This window comes from Talaromyces proteolyticus (genome assembly GCF_021365285.1).
Source record: "Talaromyces proteolyticus strain PMI_201 chromosome Unknown BGW36scaffold_15, whole genome shotgun sequence".
NCBI classification, from domain to species: domain Eukaryota; kingdom Fungi; phylum Ascomycota; class Eurotiomycetes; order Eurotiales; family Trichocomaceae; genus Talaromyces; species Talaromyces proteolyticus.
Window position 1 is genome coordinate 628,816 of NW_025764291.1, and position 17,990 is coordinate 646,805.

Here is a 17,990-nt window from a genome sequence, read left to right on the forward strand (position 1 = left end):
CCCCGTTTTTTCTCTTCTGCATCCTTTTTCTCCTCTAAATACCCTTTGAGCGCGTGTACACGCCTTCACGTCTTTACGGGGAGTTATCTTTTCATCGTTGCACACATCCTCGACCACCATGTCGAATCGCAATCAGATCGATTCAGTCATCGATGATGACGAAGAAACTTGGTAAGTGATACATTGTAGCCATCCGCCGCAGACGAAATTTGCATAAACTGACGCTTCGGTCTGACGTAGTCCACTCTGTATCGAAGAGTTCGATCTGTCAGACAAAAATTTCAGGCCCTGCCCTTGCGGATACCAGGTGAGTCCTCCTTCATTCGCACAACTCGCACATTCTGATCTCATTCCTTTGACGATATACGTGCTTCGAATCGTTGTCTAACAAACCCGTAGATCTGCCAGTTTTGCTACAACAATATCAAAACTCACAACGAGGAAGGTCGATGTCCGAACTGTAGACGGGTCTACGACGAAAGTACTATTCAGTACAAGGTACCTGATGCAGATGAGTATGTTTCCCCTACGTCGTAAAATACGCCACAGTACTAAAGTGTTTTGCGTCACAGGTTCAAAGCAGATCTGGCGTTGAAGCACCGAAAGGCGGCAGCCGCAAAGAAGAAAGAAGTTGAAAAGCGGGAAATCGAAGCCTCCAGTCGAAAGAATCTGGATGGAGTGCGAGTCGTGCAGAAAAACCTAGTCTACGTGATTGGTTTGAATCCTACGATACGCGATGAAGGCCAGCTTTTGCAGACGCTGCGGGGCCCAGATTACTTTGGCCAATATGGTGAGATAGACAAGATTGTTGTCAGCAAAGCAAAGCCGGGTGGCAACCCGAACCAAGGTATCGGCGTCTACGTGACATTCGCTCGCAAGATCGATGCAGCTACCTGTATTGCCGCTGTCGACGGATCTCAAAATGGGGATCGACTTCTTAGGTACGTCCACTTTCTTTTCGACTTTTTTATGATGTCGCTCACCTCTACTTTGCAGGGCGCAGTATGGCACAACCAAGTACTGTTCGTCTTTCCTTCGCAACGAGCAATGCAATAACCGCAACTGTACATTTTTGCATGAAACCGGAGAAGACAGTGAGAGCTACAGCAGACAAGATTTGTCCTCCATGAACACTGCTCAGAGGCATGGTTATCACACTGGAGCGGCAGTAGGAAGTCGGCCTTTCGCTCAGAATCTACAGTCTCACCAAATGCGACGTCAAACTAGTAAAGATGACGTCTCCAAGCAAATACTAGACGGCCCTGCCCTCCCCTCCTCTGCAAGTTGGGCGAACAAAGATACCCCCATCAACCGTGCTAGACGTGTTAGTGCCAGTGGCAGCAGGTCTTCACCGAGTCCTATACCCACAAACGTCACAATTCTTGCGAAGAGTGAAGAATCGAAGAAACAGACTGGTTCTGGCTTCGATTCCCGACGATCTACCCCTGCACCACAAACACAACCTGCGGCCCAGCCAACGCAGTCGCAAGCGCAAGAACCACCATCTAAAGATGTGGTCCTCGACTCTCTTCTAAAGGCCGTGAACTCTCCCGATTTCCGCTTTGTTTTCTCCACCGAGGGCTTGTCCAGTGAAGATATCAAATACATTGAGAACGGGCCTTCATTCATTGACCCATATGGCGGAGTGAAGCGTAGGGCAATGCGCGAGAAAGCAGAACAAGAGCGTGCAAAACAAGAGGTCGAGGCCCAGTCGCTATTACAATCGACTGTGCCCGATGAAGAAGCTAGAGAGAGCGGTAGCTTGCAGTTGGGAGGTGAGCCCGATGACGCACATCCTCCAAGAGGCACTGGTACACACAGCCGAGAAAACCATGGCGCTATTCAACCTCCCTCTCAGCAAGGTACTGCCGATAACTCAACTGTGGGATCCCCTTTGTCACTGAGCCAACAGTTCCACAACTTAAACATGAATACGAGGAGCTTGACTCCACTCCAGCAACAGCAACTCATGTTACTCAAATCTTCAAATGATCAACAAGTCGGTGTAATTGACCATCTTGGGTCTGCCTTTGACCAGGGGCCTCAGAGCCGCCAAGGCCTTTTCCAAGGCACAATGCCTCAGGGCGGGGTGGGTGGACACGCTCGCCAAACTTCCCGCTTTTCGTTTGCTAACGACTCTGCAAAGAACGTATCAACTTCAAGGACCCTTGGCCAGCAAGCACCGCTTACACCTAACCCGCTTGGTACACCTGCTCCTCAACAGAATGTGTCGAACCAATTCTATACAAGCAGTGTGCAGGGTCCGCCTCCCGGTCTAAAGACCGCTGGCACACCACCAATCAGCGGGGGTGGGATGTTTGCTCAAGGTCACGGCTTCACCTCTAACACAAGTCTCGGCCTAGGCACCAATGTCGGCAAGCAGGAGGCAAGCCCCGATTTGATGCGCGAGTTGCTGCGAGGTCGCAGTGGAACTGGTGGAACAGGTGGTGTACAGGGTCACGAAGCTGCTAAGCGTGAGTTCATGTTTCCCTTCATTCAACAACACAATACCCCCCTCCCCTGGCTCCCGCTACTGGCCTTCTTAACGCCTTCTATGGTTCCCAAGCCGGCATTTTTGCCGACTCAGGGCCACAGAAGCAGAAGAAGAAGGGGAAGAAGCACAGACACGCTAACACTTCCTCCGGTGGAGGCGGTGTAGTTGATCTTGCGGACCCGAGCATACTGCAGGCGAGAATGCACCAGGCTGGTGTTGGTACGACTGGGCAAGTGCTGTACGGAAGTCAGGGGCAAGGTGGGTACAACCCCTCTATGATGTATGGTACTGGATTTAGCCGGTGGTGATTGTCGCGATCCCGTGTTTGAGTCGATTTTCGGGGGCTGCCATCGATCTCGTTTATCCCTTTTCAATCCTAACCATTTGCATGGTGTTTCATATGGAAAAGAGACAAAACATTCCCTTTGCATGATTTCCCCTTCTTTTTATCTCTTTTCATGACATGAATTCTCTTGAGATGTCTTTCTGGTACGCAGTGATCCTTGATATTTGCAGTGGCAACCCTTTCGGCTTGCGATTGTTTTTTGTTTTACATGTATTTCAACCCCCCTTTCTTTATTGCAGCGAGCATTTGGCAAATGGCCCTTGAAAGGTGGGCCTATGTGTGCCTTTGGCGTTTTATTTGTGGGATTCCCAACTGTCACATTTTGAAATGTGGTGTTGGATTTGGCGTCACTGCATTCTCACTGGCGATCTCTGTGTTCTGGGTTTCTGTTCCTCCAGCCAGCGTTGTTGAGCAGGCTCTTTTCTTTCTCAACATTCGGCCATCTCGACGTTTCCCTCATCGGAAATATCATGTACGTTAATCCTCCCTGCCCTGTCCTCTACTCATGGCAGGATCAATATGTTGAAACAAGTTCTCACAAATAATGTCCTTAGACATTATCCTGTCAGTCCCTGGTCGAGTGCCTGATTAAGATTGCCAAGATACTCTTGTAAATACAATGCCCTTGTACCGTATATTGTGACAGCGATTTCTCTTTTTGTCCAGTCTAGAGTCGATGGCAGCCGTTATACCCATTCATTTTTTGTTTTGTTTTACGTCATCACCTTCAACGAGCATTGCTTTTCGAGGACTTACTGACAAAGAATCTATTCATAGTTGACGATGATGAATTTCCACCTCTTAGTGCTAGCACAAAGGAGAAGACGGAATTTCCGTTTCGTCCCTTCTTGCCTAGAGACCCGCCAGATCTCTCTACTCGTTCTGGGACGCCGACTTTACCACCTGGATTACCACTCCCCCAAGGCCATCCAGCTGCCGCTCTTTTTCTGGGCGAGTCAACCCCACAGAGCCCGGCATCGTCAATTAACCTTCCAACACATCCTCCAGGGCTGCCAAGTTCGCGCCACGGCACCCCATTTCAAAAATCTTTGGATAGTATATCTAGGCGCCAAACCCCAATGGTGCGAGATGCATCTGATGAGAATTCATCAGAAAAGACTCGAAACTTTGGTGATATCTCGTTCGGCTCTCCAAAAGAAAGGTCATCCAAGAAGACCAGTGTCATAACCAACGAAGACAGAACTGCAGTTGATACTGATGAGGTTTCACATAATGACTCAGTCAAAGAAATGCAAAAACGAACGAAACCCGTCAAGCTAGATTTGTCCATACCCTCCACGGAGTCAATTCCTCCATCACCTGTCAAAGATATGGTTTCTTCTATCGTTGGTGCTCCGGGCGTACTCTCTCATTCAGCCGCTGGAGGTTCGCGCCCTGGCACGCCTATGACAGGGCTTTCTCGGAACTCAGACTCCTCTGGAAGTCGTCAGCCACGGGTACTTCGAGTTGTGGATACTCCCAAGACAGAGACGCCACCACCTGTGTCTGCTTCTCAAGTTGCTCCAACCCTGCCTTCAATGGCTCAAACAAGAGTTCTTTCAAGGCAACCGAGCTTGTCATCATCTGGGAGACCTACAACCCCTGCCGATTTTGGATCTGATTATGAGCAAACGACCTCAGCCTCGGTTTCTCGCGCAGACTCTCCTCCTCCTAGAATCGGTACTGCACCTGTTCGTGCTATGACTAAAAATCAAGCAAAGAAGGAACGCAGACTCAAAGCTAAACAGGCCGAGGAGGCGCTTAAGGAAGAGACCGCTACCACAACGACTGAAGAAACTGTGCAAGCACCTATTATTGGCCGCAAACGCAAGACGAAGAAGACACCTACTACTTCCTCCGAACAATCCATACCTGCCACAACCGTGGATCCTCCTAAGAACGATATTCAGGGCATAGAGGTTTCTGCTGTCCATGTGGACGATGTTAAATCGCACGTGGACCGCGAGAATACCAAAAACAAGGAAGAAGACACGCCTAGAAGCGGGAGACAAGCCCCAATTACAACTAATATCCATAAACCCGTACCTGAACATTGGCGGGCTAAAAATACGATCTCGCAATTATTCGAGGATGTTGAGGCGAGTGGCGTCTCTCTGAAGGATCTATACCAGGAGCGAAGCCTGCCATTGCATCTTTTGCTCGCACAACTTCATGAAGACGGCGTAATTGACCTCAACACACACCCTCTTTTCAACCCACCACCTCTCAACCAGCGTACAGATATGAAGTGTACAGCCGAAGATTACTTCCGTTTGCAAGAGTCGGTTGAACTTGCGAAGGAGGACTTATTTAAAGCAGTTAAGGAGGTCAAGCCAATACGAATCAACAATGGCTTCAAGGATTTGAAAGATCGCTGCATAATAACTCCTAATGGTCGGGTACTGCGTCATCTCTCTGCCGAAGAAGAAGATCGCGTGTTGGAGTTGGAGCGTCGTGTAGATATATTCACTTGCCGTGAGGAACCGCCTCTTTATTTGGGGGAGCGGGATCGTTGGGACGCAAGCTGCGGCCTAAACATTCTCTGTGAACATCCGGAAAAATTCAAGGTTCGCTGGTTGAATGAAACACCAAGCCTTCCTACACCCCCACCTGTGGTTACCAACGAGGACCGCCCACCAGCAGAGTCGGGCAGTGGACGTCAACCTATCACTATTAAACCAGCTGCTGAATTAGAAACAAGCCGTCCTCGCAACACACACAAGGCGGATGCTGCCAATGTCTCAACACACGATTCTGAGACCGAATCCGTGGTCAGACCTGCTACGATCGACCCTGATAAGCAGGCACTGGAAACCGGGAGAGTGGCATTCGGAGAGATTGGGGAAATTGACAACATCCCTGCCCTCAACACTACGGAGCTTCGCGAATATATCACACAATCACAGAAGGAGTACGAGCTCTCTCGCAAGGATTTTGAAGCCATTGATAAGAAGTTTAACGCTCTTATTAAACGCAACAAAAAGCTTGTTCAGCAAGCCTTGGGAGCTGCGATTGAGGTTGGGAAATAAGTCATAGTGATGTCGATTCCGCTCTTGTTACCAGTATGGATCATACCCGTGGCCTGTATGTATTATTATATTATTACGATTATGATTATTGTTACTATCACAGTCGTACCACCGTAGCCTCTTTTAAGTCTCGGATTTGTCCGTCAAGCGTATTAAGGCAGTATACTCTTCTGGATATGTCAATTTTAGCAAGATGATTGCTTCTATTATTTTGTTTTATGTATTATTCCTCGTTGAAATAAATTATCACTACTATTAATCTTCGTCACTGCGGAGAACGTGAATTCTTTGATGGTGTTTTGTAGCCAGCGGCAAGCGTCGGCGCGGCACCTCCTGCGGCGCCGATTGTAGCCGGTCCGCTGCTACTGCCCGCAACTGATAGCATCTAGTACGATTCCACTTCCCTCTCAAACTCTCTGTTTCTGATTTTCAATTGAATCACTTTACGAAGGAATGGTATAATACAACAACAGATAAAACATGGCTTCGTCGCTAGCCGGTCGGTGTATCGCCCGTTCTGCCCGTCGCCACTCGAGCGTCAAGGTTTCCAATGTAAGATGGAGCAGCTCTATCTCGCAGCGACCTGGGTCGGATCAGTGAGTCAATACTATCAATATCCAACACAGGGACAACTCCATGCTAATTCCTGCTTCAAAGTGTACGATTTCCTGGTGCTGTCAACAATAAATTTACCTCCGATATGTCGTTCTCCCGACCGTCGACTCTCCCTGCAATGGCTACATACCGCGTGATGGATTCAGATGGCGTTATTGTGGACAAAGCACACGAACCGACAGATGTCTCCAACGAGGAGATTCTGACATGGTATAAGAACATGTTAACAGGTAGGCAGCGACTGTTGGATCGCGGGGTATAGTCTTTCAACGCTGATTTTCGGCATAGTCAACATCATGGATATCATTATGTTTGAGGCTCAGCGGCAAGGTCGCCTAAGCTTTTATATGGTACGGGACTATACGTTTCCATTTAATTTCTTCCATTCTCTTGCTGATTGTGATCTGTATTGCGAGGATATAGGTTTCCGCTGGTGAGGAAGGCATCGCTGTCGGGTCTGCTTCTGCATTAACTGAGCACGACGTAATATACTGTCAATATCGAGAAGCAGGAGTATTCCAACAGCGTGGATTCACACTCAAGCAGTTTATGAGTCAGCTATTTTCCAATAAAAACGACTCTGGCCACGGGCGAAATATGCCTGTGCATTACGGCCTTCAACACCCTCGAATCGTAAGTTAGCTGCGGATAGAATGCACGACAGATATGAAACTGACGAGATTGTATAGTTCACAATTTCTTCTCCATTAGCAACACAAATCCCACAAGCAACTGGATCTGCATATGCCCTAAAAGTCCAGGCTCTCCAAAATCCAAATCATCCATCTCGCGTCGTTGCCTGCTACTTTGGCGAAGGTGCAGCTAGTGAAGGCGACTTTCATGCCGCGTTAAATATGGCGGCAACCCGATCTTGCCCTATTGTGTTTGTCTGCCGAAATAACGGGTTTGCAATTTCCACGCCAACTCTGGAGCAATACCGTGGCGATGGTATCGCTAGTCGAGGTGTTGGGTATGGTATCGATACAATCCGCGTAGACGGAAATGATATTTTTGCTATGCGTGAGGCTACCAAGGAAGCCCGACGCATGGCTCTTAAAGATGGGGGTCGCCCTGTTCTTATTGAGGCTATGAGCTACCGAGTGTCACATCATAGTACTAGCGATGACAGTTTCGCGTACCGCGCCAGGGTTGAAGTAGAGGACTGGAAACGTCGCGACAACCCCATCATCCGTCTCCGCAAATGGCTCGAAAATAAAGGCCTGTGGAACGAAGAACTAGAGCAACAGACACGGAAGGATCTCCGTGCAGATATCTTGAAGGAATTCAATGCAGCCGAACGCGAGAAGAAGCCTGCTTTGAAGGAAATGTTTACAGATGTTTATGAAACCTTGACAGAAGAGCAAGAAGCTCAACGCGAAGAACTAAGGAAGCACCTGCAGAAATATCCAGAAGAATATAACTTGAACAGCCATGATGGTGGTATCAAGGGGTTATAGATATGAATGACTTCATTGTTTCTTTAGACGGGCGGATCGATTCAAATTTCAATGTTATGAATACCTGCTTTTCGTGGTCTTGAACGTTAATCATGATATGTACATGAAAGAACCAGAGTTAGTTTTACATATAGAACAGCAGGCATCAATACAATGTGGACACTTTCTGATATTCGTGTCTGTAATTCATTGTCAAAACCTATGCAGCAAAGATTCGACCGACGATGAGATTCAATGTTTTCTTATATTGACAACAATCCAACCTTTGCAAAGTCTAGCAATTTCTGTAAGCATTGAATGCATGATTGTCGAATAGGAATACATGTATGTATTCATATAATCTTTCTTTTGATGACGTAGCGCGGTTTACACGTATTTTAAATGAGACTGCATGCATGTAAAATAAAAGAAATACCACCAGTAGACATGGTTTACATCCCAACGGACCTGCGCGAGATTTGCCGAACACTGATCAATTGTTTAAGATAAAAGTCTAAGTATTAGTTGAAAGGAGTTTGGAATACAGAACGACTTTGCCGAGAATTTTACAACCCTGCTGATTGTGGAAGCTAAATTACAGTAACTAACCGGTTGAAGTAATTTAAGCACTGAAGGAAGTAATGATCATACTTCAGCCATTCTGACTTGCGCTGATCAATTAGTTCATACATAAGTTCTGGCTGCGTAACATCTTCACAGCTTGGGATTAGTCTCCATAGACAGTTCGAGGTGTGAAATAGCTCTGAAAAAGGCAAAAAGCCAGAATACTAGAAAAAGCATATTGCAGAACTCAATTATTCCCCTTAAAACAGATGACTGTTCATTTGTGAAGAAGACATAATGGAAGAAGTCATCGATCACAGGCTCTTCTTAGCTGCACTCTTGATGATTTCGTCCTCCAGGACCAACTCATCCCTTTCCCAGACCAACTGCACTGCGGTACCAACTGGTCCAGTCAGGAGCAAGAAATTGGCGATTTTGAAAAGGAAGCCGATCCAGCCAATCTTTCCTTGAACTTTGCTACGGGCTAGCGCGTTCACGCTCGCTGCCCAGAAGAGAACGCCGAATGTACCAGCAAGGAAGTCCCATTGCAAGAAAATATGAACACCTTGGCCAATATCCTGGACCTGCAGGTCGGCATTTGCGAAGGGGTTGTAAGGTCCAAAGACCTGGCTTGGGTGCAATAACGACAAGTATTTCTCGCTGAAGAATTCAGGCTTGACGACTGATGTCAGAGAAATGGTCCATGTAATAACATGGTTAAGAGAAGCGTTGGCAAGAGCAAAAGTGTAGACTGTTCGAAGAGACTTCCGTAGCTGGGAGGGCGAGCTGTCGCTTCCAGAACTAGTGCACACTAGCGAGACCACAGTGGTGAGGATAGAAACGTATACTGGCCAAGGCTGCCAGAGTGCAATAAGAAGCTGCTTCTGGTCGAATGTGATTGTCCCAGGAGCAGGGATTAGCATAGCTAAGCTGGGCACTTGATAAGCGAGAACGAAGATCAATGGGATCGATTTTACCACTGCACTTGGAATCGCAATGTTCTTTGCTGTGGGCTGGAATGATGTATTAGATCCCAGGAGTTGCAGACCCAGATATAGAGGGGTAGACACAGCAAAAGTTGCCACTTGAGCGCCAATACCAAAGATCGAGGGGCTAGCATAGCTTTCAATTAACCTGTCGATTTGGACATCAAAACGCGGTAAAGACTTACAAAGAAAAGAGTTTCCCCGAGTTGCCTTTTCTCCATGCTTCTAAGACAACCAAAACCCAGGCCGAGCCGAAAGCTCCAGTGAAATTAACCGAGTGCAGCAGAAGTGAGGGGTTGCTTCCATCAACAACAGGGATAAAGAAGACTGTTAAAGTAGCTAATAGGCGGTCGATGGGCTCAATTCCCGTAAAGCTGGTTTTCAAAGGTTCGCCGGAGCCCGGCAGGACCTTGCTTGTTCCGAAATGCTCGACGAGCTTAAGAGTGCCATTTCTGTCTGAAAAAGCGAAGATGGCGAACCCGGCATAGGCGGAAAAGAGGAAAAGCGCGAGCGGCAGGTAGTACTTTGAGGCCATGCTCACGGTTGGTTGGTGTTATTATGAAAGCGCCAGTCTAAAGAGATCCGAAGAGTAATGATAAAGTAGTAAGATACCAGTACAATATAACAGGCAGAATTGGGATCAATTGGATCTATTGATGTTTTAAAGATCGGATAAAGGCAGCAATGTAGTACGTTGCACGAATTCCGGGCTTTCGTCGGGCCGACCAGAGGGAAGAATGTCCAATAGCTTCGCTCGCAGAGAATACGAATAAAAGTAGACGGTGCAGAACGATGCAGAATGGAGTAATGCCGAATGGAGTAATGCAGCTCGGGTTGTGTCACGTGAATGAGCCGAGGCTTTGCCGTATTGGGGAAAGCGCCAGAAAGCTGGGATCACCGGGCGGGGGCCAATAAAAACGCTTTGCTGCGATTCCCCATCAAAAATTTACACGCGGAGAACGAACGCCGAGGCTGAGACCGGCTGCAAATCGCACAGTTGCAACATCAGACTAGCCGAAGGCCGACAAGATGTCGAAGCGAAAGCACTCTGAGATCGAGGACAGCTTGCGGCATGACGACAGCCGAGATGACAGGGCCAATAACGTGAAGGCAATGCGATTACGCTTCAAATTCGAGCGTGGGACTCAGCTTCTGTTTCGCGCATTGAAAACCGCGCGGGGATTCGAGAGACAGAAACTCGGCCGACGACAAAAGAATTCGAAGAAGGATGAAGATAGCAAGGCCTTTGAGCGACAAATTGGGGAGGTACAAGCCTTGAAGGTACGCGCACACAAGCTGTATTTGTGTTTCCAAACTGTACTGATTTGAAAATCCGCAGAACCTGAATCTAGAAGAGACAGCACATCGATATCTATTCAAGCAACTAGCCAAGATAAAACGGATTGCTGAATCGCCTGAGTTTGCACGGTTGAAGAAGACCACTTCAGTATCTACAACTGGGCCGCGAGACCCTGCCGAAGCCAATGTCACGGCGAGATTATTTAAGTCTAACCCGGTCCAAAATGTTCTCCCGGAAATTCTAGATGGTATTCGAAGCGTGCTAGGTGTGGAAGAGACCCAGAAGAAAGAATCCGCGAACAAAACAGCCGGAAAGGTCTTGGGAACAACAAAGGAGCCAAAACAGGGAGCCCAGAAGCAGCAGAAACATGCAGCACTATCTGATAATGAACCGGACAGCAATTCAGATGCGGAACTTACAAGGTTGGAAGGCGTAAGCATGGGCGGGGGTTCTGACGATGAAAGTATGGATCTGGCACAATTCAATGGCCGTCTCGCTGCGGCCTCAGATGAATCAGATATAGATGCAGATTCTGAGATAGACATCAAAAAGTCTCGAAATTCAGCGGCTAAACGATATGACGCGGTAGACGATCCATCACCTTCCGCGTCCGGTTCCGAATCAAGAAGCATTTCAGTGTCCCCACCGCCACCGAAGGTGAAAGGTAGACAAAAGCTTCAGGCTGGCGTTCCAGCTAAGGATACAACTTTCCTACCATCACTTATGATGGGGGCTACTGGTCAGGATCTGAATCAGGGGATGAGATTGATACCCCTAAACCGGAACCCCCCCGCAAAAATCGGATGGGCCAACAAGCACGCCGGGCGTTGTGGGAAAAGAAATATGGCAACAAAGCCAATCATCTTCACGATGATAAAAACAAAGGCAAAGATAATAAGAATTCCGGATGGGACATGCGCAGAGGCGCAACAGATGGGACTGATAATCAGCCTAGATGGGCCAAACGAGGGGCTGCCCAGTCTTTCCGCGGAAAGGAAGATGTACGTGGGAATAATAAAGGACCAAGCAACCGGACCCAGCCGAGTAAAACGAGTAAACAGGAAAAAGCAAACGCACCATTGCACCCATCATGGGAAGCAGCTCGCAAGGCTAAACAAGAAAAGGCACAGGCTTCTTTTCAGGGAAAGAAAATTGTGTTTGATTAGTGTGGCCGACCTCGGGTTCGTACTACTTTCATGTATCCTGCATATAATTTTCCATATTAGATAGAATTAATTTATGCTACCTCTTGAAAGTACAGCTGAATTTATGTTATCATATTCCACGTTCAAACTCATCAACTGGTGTGGATGAACATACCTACATGTACATGTAATGATGTTAACTATAGCATGCCAATGATTTCGAGGTGCCTTGAAATGCTCCCAGAAAAAATATTACTTCTGAGGATGTCATTTGTGTATTTGCGAGTTAGTACATGATATCTGGATGGTTCTCTTACATGTAGCTGTCAACAGTTGCATTAAATCGATCTAGACATAGAACTACCCGCGGGATTGATTGATTCAAATTGAAAATTGCTCATTGTGATAGAAATAACTATCTGTTTGCCATGTGTTGTGAAACATTACCTGTAGAACTCAAGTTCCGTAGTACGTAGAGATAGAGGAAGAAATGTATCGAATAGTATATCTCCGTTTGCTATTTCGTGTACATGATGACAATAGAAACCCTAGCTACTGGACTGAGAGCTAGTTACATGATGGAATAACTGACCCTCACTGAGACGGAAAGTCGAAGACCTGACTGACACCAGATACAAAGAGCGAGCAGATTTCCAGAATCAAATTTCTCCTTCAGCATGGGCTTTCTTGGAGGCGTTGTCGAGTATGGAAATGTCCTCATTGTAGTATTCGCATACTATTTCCGGTCCCCACTCAAGCTCTACATTTTGAACAGGCAAGTCCTAGGCGCTTGCGTCCTCTAGCTTCTCTTTGGACCGAATGTTCAGCAACTTTACATGGATAACAACCTTGTTACCACTCGGACAATTTTCCTGTAATTTCAATAGCCGAAGGTATAAAAAGATCCCACGACCGTTCCCCCCTTCACCTGACACTTTTTCTGAGTAATATGTTTCCGCCGGAGCTTTTTCTTTCGGCGACTTTGCTTCAACGAGGAATGTGTACATAAGACTATTAGGCCAGGGAGGCCAATCTGGATAGAGTTTAAGACCGTAAGGTGAGGGAGGAGCCGGAGTTGTGAGAGTCAGTGCGATGTGTATTACGGATTAAAAGGTCAGTTCACCCAAAAGTCCGTATGATTTAGGATCGGTAGAGTTTGCCAACAAAGGGGCGTCCACTGGACATGAATAATTTGGGGAAGTCGATGAGTGCCGGAGCTCTACCATGTTGATGAATCTAGAGTTACATGAGTTTTGGAAGGCTCTAAGGGACGAAAAACAACTCACCAGATGAGATCGAACACTCTTTTATAATCTAAGTAATGAAAGATATGCTAGCTTCTGTAAATGGAGACTCAGCAGTATGTGTCTTGAAAGTAAAATGAAAAGAAAAGAAAATTCGGGCTAGGAAAGGGGACTTTTAAAGAAAACATTTGACTCATAAAGCAATCCTTTGACTGTTGATTGTTACTCAATCGGCCCTTCTGTCAGACGACTTATGATTGAGTCAGTGGCATTCCTACCTGAGGTTATCGTCTCGCAAAGTGAGCTTATCCGTTAAAGGATGGGAAATACTGGCATGACGTGAAAACCTATTACAGTTGTCTGGAGCTTACAATAGTTTGAGGACATCTCTATTTTAAGAATTATTATAAATACATGTAGAAATTAGGGGTTTAGCCTTTCACTAATTTATTGAGTCTCAGATACAAGAATCTCTATATTCAGACTGATACACACAGCTAGCAGATTTCCACTATTAAAGCTCCCCTGCGTTCTGGGGCAACTCAAATTCCTTGTTGGTATTGTCGGTGAAGCGACCGTTCACGGATCTAATTCGTGCGATTTCATCTAAGGTTTCCGGACCAAAGTCTAGCTTCACTTCTTGAATGCGTCGATCCTGGATCGACGGATCTTCGTCGTGCATGCTTTTGGACCTTATCTTCACCAATTCCACAGAGATATAAAACTTCTCGTGCTCTGGATATCCTTGGTCCAATTTGAAGTGCGGAACCTTCATCTGGTGGCGGTGACTGTAACCCAGCTCACACGGCAGCTCTTCCGAGTAATAGGTATTTGACCCAGATGTCACTATGACTTTGAAAAAGTATACAAAGTTATGTGGCCATGCATGGCACATCAAGGGGGGAGGGGAAGTCTGATTTGTGAGATACAGTATGATATGTATCATTTTTTTGTCTTCGGTACGTTCAATGTCGATTTCACCCCAAACCCGTAATTGAGCATTAGCGCCGGCAGAGTTGTATACCAGAGGTGTGAACTCTGGTGAAGCTGTTGCAAGATCTCGTGCCCTACGTTCTGCCATTATGAATACTAAAGCCATGTCAGTCTGTGGAGATCCTTGGACACTAGAAAAATCTCACCAAACGAGATCGTACACTCTTTATGATGTAAGTGTTAAAATTTTACCTTTCTGCAAATAGAGTACTAAATAGTATGTGTTTAGGAAGTAAAATAATCAGGAAAAGGAAAGTGATCCTTTTAAAGCAAAGCTTTGAGTCAAGATTGTTACTCATTCAGCCTTTCTGTCATATGCATTATGATTCAAAATGTTGACTCAACGGCATTCATGCCCGAGGTTGTCATCCAGCACAATTAACTTTAGGACCTGTAACTATTTCTAGAGAGTTGGTAGTTTACCATGAAAACCTATTACAGTGGCTTAGTGTTTACAAGAGTTGGAGGATATCCGGTGTCTATTTCGAGAATTACTAAAGGATGGAATTTAGGGTGTGGCCTTGCGCTGACTTCTCAAGTCCTAGATATAAGAATCGGCATAAAATTCAAAATAAAAACGACGGAACAGATGAGATGAAGAGGGGATCTTGGTGTCTTATATTTTATCAAGCAGTGTTAGAAGACCTGTTGTAATTATATTTTTTATCTTAGCTATTTCTGAATGTGTGTTATATTTTGCTGTTGTCCCCAAGAAGTGATCTATACTTTCGCCTCTTAGAATTTACTATCACGAACGTTTGAATGCTCTTATTGCAAGTAGGCATGACTCCGACATCTATGATCCGATATTTCTTCAGTCATTTTCCCAGAAATAAGAAACTCACTTTCCCCGCGGTTTCAAATTTCATTTTTGTGAACGTCACACCAAATTAATGTCCCTCTTCGATTGTGAGTAACTTGTCGATTATGGCCATCCTCATATAAGCTTGTACATTGTGTCAAAAGAAGAGCCAAGTAATTTGAGCTTACATATAATAAGTAAATTAATATACTTTATTTCGTCTAGGCATACTCTAATATTTTCTCTAGTATAAACGTAATATTAACTCCTTGAATTGACTAGGAATTCAGGGAACAGCAACTTATTCTGGGCTATACCTACTTCTCCGTCTAATTGCGGGGCCATATTTATAAAATGTATAAGGAATCAAAACCAACACGCCACTCAAGCTTCCAAGAATCGTCAATGTATATGCCACCCCATGTTTCGATAGAACGGGATGGAGATTTCAATGAATGCGCCTGCTATGATATACCGAATCAGAGTAATACTAGCCAAAGCACTGGCAGCATATACTTCATATGCATCTATGACGTATTGATAAGCAGTCATGAAGACACACAATATGCCGAAACCGAACAAAACAGAGGCAAGAAGTGGTGACCAGATAGAAATGTCTGGTCGCGCAGTCCAACCCATCCAGAACAGACTGATTGGGATTGCCGGAGCGCCAAGCATGGCCCAGTATAAACGTGACTCGGGAGCAACTTTGACATCAGGGCCAAGCACTCTGGCTCGTGCAATATCTCGTTTGCGGAGATGGGCGTTGAGAGGGATGAAGGCTCCGCAGGATAAGACTCCAATCATCTGCCCGACGAAACAAACTCCAGTCATCCCCTGGGAGAGGCCATATATATCGGTAAAAATAAACGTATATCCAGTAAGGAAAGTAAAGAGAACAATGTAAATGGTCGAGAGATATAAACCGAAGAGAATGATAATGGGTTCCCGAATGAACATCAAAACCGGCCGATATATTGCTCGCACGAGTCGGGTTGCTAAAGGGGTTTTTCTGATTTCGATACCACCACGGTATCGTTTATCTCCGGTCAACCGACGCAAGTGTTCGGCTTTCCACTTAAGGAGGATGGGATGATATGTCTCTGGTTGAATGAGAACTACAATGGACAAAATAACGCCCGAAGCAATTAATGTTATCCATTCAGTCCAGCGCCAACTCAGGGTATTACTCTCCCCAACCCAACCTCCCACGACAGGGCCGATGAGCGGACCGAGAAATGAAAAGCAGGCGAACATGGGGAATGCAAAGACTCGTTCAGCAGGTGTCCATAGATCCGAAAGCGAGCCTCCCGCGCATACAAGAGGCGTGGCACCAAATATACCCGCAAAAAATCGACAAGCGAGCTGGGCCGAAATATTCGGCGCGGCTCCTGCGCCAACGAGGAATACCATATACAAGGCCATAGTTAGGATATAAATCGGATTACGTCCAACAGTCTCGGAGAATGGGCCAGCTATTAGAGCACCGGCACCGAAGCCGATCAAAAATATCCCTACATGTAAGCGGAAGTGTGAGCTCACATAGGAAACATTGAAGTGTATGAAGCATTTAGAAACATACCAGTTGCAAGTGACTCTGCCACTTGACTCACGCCAAACTCTGCCATCGCTTGGGGAATAACGGCTGAATCTACAGCACTCGCGAATCCGACAATGCCACCAATAAGTGATAGGGTCATCGTCGCTGTTGTACGCTTGAGAAAGCTCCAGTTTTGAGGATTCATCGGGTCCTGGGCATTTTCAAAGGAAACCACGAACACTTTTCCTAGCTCTGGCCCCCCTTCTCTCGTCGTCCGTTCGCGAACTTGGATTCCAGTCAACGCATGACCTAGGGTCGTCCCTGTAGTACTTTGTGTAGGAATTATTTGAAGTTCGTCGGATTCGATATCTGGAATAGCCGCTTGCTCGATGTCATGTTCAGCGACAGGACGCTCTTCTAAGGATTGTGATGGGGGACTTGTTATCAAATGATTATTTTGGAATTTATGATCCGCTTCATCTTCTTCAATTGGACCGGCCTCTAGATCCTTTTCCTGTGACAATGCGAGGTTTCTGGACGTTAAAATGCTCTTTTGGAGACCATTCTTCCGCTGCTGGCGCAGTTTAGTGACTTTCTCACCGCTGCGCTCTAGTTGAGCTTCGAGTATTTTGCCGAAGCGCCGATACTGGAGAAATGACTGCATTCCGCCTGGCCTTCAACCAATACTTGCTATAACTCGGTATATAGTATGAGGTTTCCGAAAATGCCCTGGTACTGTTAGAAGATAAAACTAAGCTGATCTAGCGGATGTTTATGGCAGTTGAGAAATTATTGGCCTATAAGCATTACTGAGCATCAACTAAAGCTATATCGTGGAGACGAGTTGGTTAATACAGCAAAATAATAGCTGCCCAAACTGCTGGAAGGATTTCCGAGCTTTTTCGGATAGAAGTCCGAACGGTCAGCATCTTGTATTATTAATCGTCCTAATGGATTGGGCTGGAGCATAATGATTCACTATTCACCATCCTACTAGGTTAGTCCTAATGACGATAAAAATAATGTAAATTTACGCAAATAGGTGAATATATTCAATGTTTAATTGGTGAAAATCTGTATCTGGCTTATTAGCTAGACTTGGCATTTTGTAAAAAGTTGTGAAGACTAGGCTTCTTAAATATGTTTAATGTTGAGTTGTTAAGTACCGCAAAATATATGATAATTTGTAGTGTTTCTAAAAGTTTGAGTTATTTGATCGGTTTGCTGATGTTTTTATCTATGGGTTTGTGGGTCTAACCGATGATATCGAAGTATTTGTTGAGTCTTCTCGGGCCAAACGATTATTCTTTTAGTTTCGTCAGTGATGGTGATAATAAAAAAGTTTAGACAAAACAGATTAAGCACCAAAAATAAAAATTTTATTGTCACATTCACTGCGGCTTGTTGTTATTTGCATATGCTCGCGCATTCGCTTTAGCGATTGCCCAATATAAAACAGCCAGACCCCTGTCAACAGGGGTGGGTTGAGATTTTAA

The 17,990-nt window shown here is 45.8% G+C and overlaps 6 protein-coding genes across 6 annotated transcripts; 3 read left to right on the forward strand and 3 right to left on the reverse strand.

Moving 5' to 3' along the window:
* Positions 1 to 118: 118 nt before the first annotated feature.
* Positions 119 to 5,869, forward strand: BGW36DRAFT_401859 (uncharacterized protein; the record flags this gene model as incomplete). The annotated part of the gene is made up of 8 exons (XM_046218798.1): positions 119 to 171; positions 241 to 307; positions 400 to 515; positions 573 to 941; positions 997 to 2,089; positions 2,147 to 2,474; positions 2,567 to 2,752; positions 3,618 to 5,869. 8 exons carry the CDS (start codon positions 119 to 121, stop codon positions 5,867 to 5,869), a joined length of 4,464 nt encoding a protein of 1,487 aa, XP_046065868.1.
* Positions 5,870 to 6,281: 412 nt separating this feature from the next.
* Positions 6,282 to 8,111, forward strand: BGW36DRAFT_390986 (putative 2-oxoisovalerate dehydrogenase complex alpha subunit). Its single transcript, XM_046217551.1, has 5 exons — positions 6,282 to 6,465; positions 6,527 to 6,714; positions 6,773 to 6,834; positions 6,908 to 7,117; positions 7,174 to 8,111. Exons 1-5 carry the CDS (start codon positions 6,350 to 6,352, stop codon positions 7,939 to 7,941), a joined length of 1,344 nt encoding a protein of 447 aa, XP_046065869.1. The 5' UTR covers positions 6,282 to 6,349; the 3' UTR covers positions 7,942 to 8,111.
* A 323-nt stretch (positions 8,112 to 8,434) lies between these two features.
* On the reverse strand, positions 8,435 to 10,245 carry BGW36DRAFT_390989 (uncharacterized protein). Its single transcript, XM_046217552.1, has 2 exons — positions 9,656 to 10,245; positions 8,435 to 9,597 (listed from the first exon to the last, which is right to left on the reverse strand). Exons 1-2 carry the CDS (start codon positions 10,003 to 10,005, stop codon positions 8,799 to 8,801), a joined length of 1,149 nt encoding a protein of 382 aa, XP_046065870.1. The 5' UTR covers positions 10,006 to 10,245; the 3' UTR covers positions 8,435 to 8,798.
* A 185-nt stretch (positions 10,246 to 10,430) lies between these two features.
* Positions 10,431 to 11,936, forward strand: BGW36DRAFT_412300 (Bud-site selection protein; the record flags this gene model as incomplete). The annotated part of the gene is made up of 3 exons (XM_046219208.1): positions 10,431 to 10,751; positions 10,810 to 11,434; positions 11,470 to 11,936. Exons 1-3 carry the CDS (start codon positions 10,500 to 10,502, stop codon positions 11,934 to 11,936), a joined length of 1,344 nt encoding a protein of 447 aa, XP_046065871.1. The 5' UTR covers positions 10,431 to 10,499.
* A 1,737-nt stretch (positions 11,937 to 13,673) lies between these two features.
* On the reverse strand, positions 13,674 to 14,240 carry BGW36DRAFT_433517 (uncharacterized protein; the record flags this gene model as incomplete). Its single annotated transcript, XM_046221281.1, has 1 exon — positions 13,674 to 14,240. One exon carries the CDS (start codon positions 14,238 to 14,240, stop codon positions 13,674 to 13,676), a length of 567 nt encoding a protein of 188 aa, XP_046065872.1.
* A 944-nt stretch (positions 14,241 to 15,184) lies between these two features.
* BGW36DRAFT_466384 (MFS transporter) lies at positions 15,185 to 17,309 on the reverse strand. The gene is made up of 2 exons (XM_046222339.1): positions 16,537 to 17,309; positions 15,185 to 16,468 (listed from the first exon to the last, which is right to left on the reverse strand). The coding sequence occupies exons 1-2, from the start codon at positions 17,156 to 17,158 to the stop codon at positions 15,357 to 15,359; spliced, it is 1,734 nt and encodes a 577-aa protein (XP_046065873.1). The 5' UTR covers positions 17,159 to 17,309; the 3' UTR covers positions 15,185 to 15,356.
* Between the last annotated feature and the right edge of the window lie 681 nt (positions 17,310 to 17,990).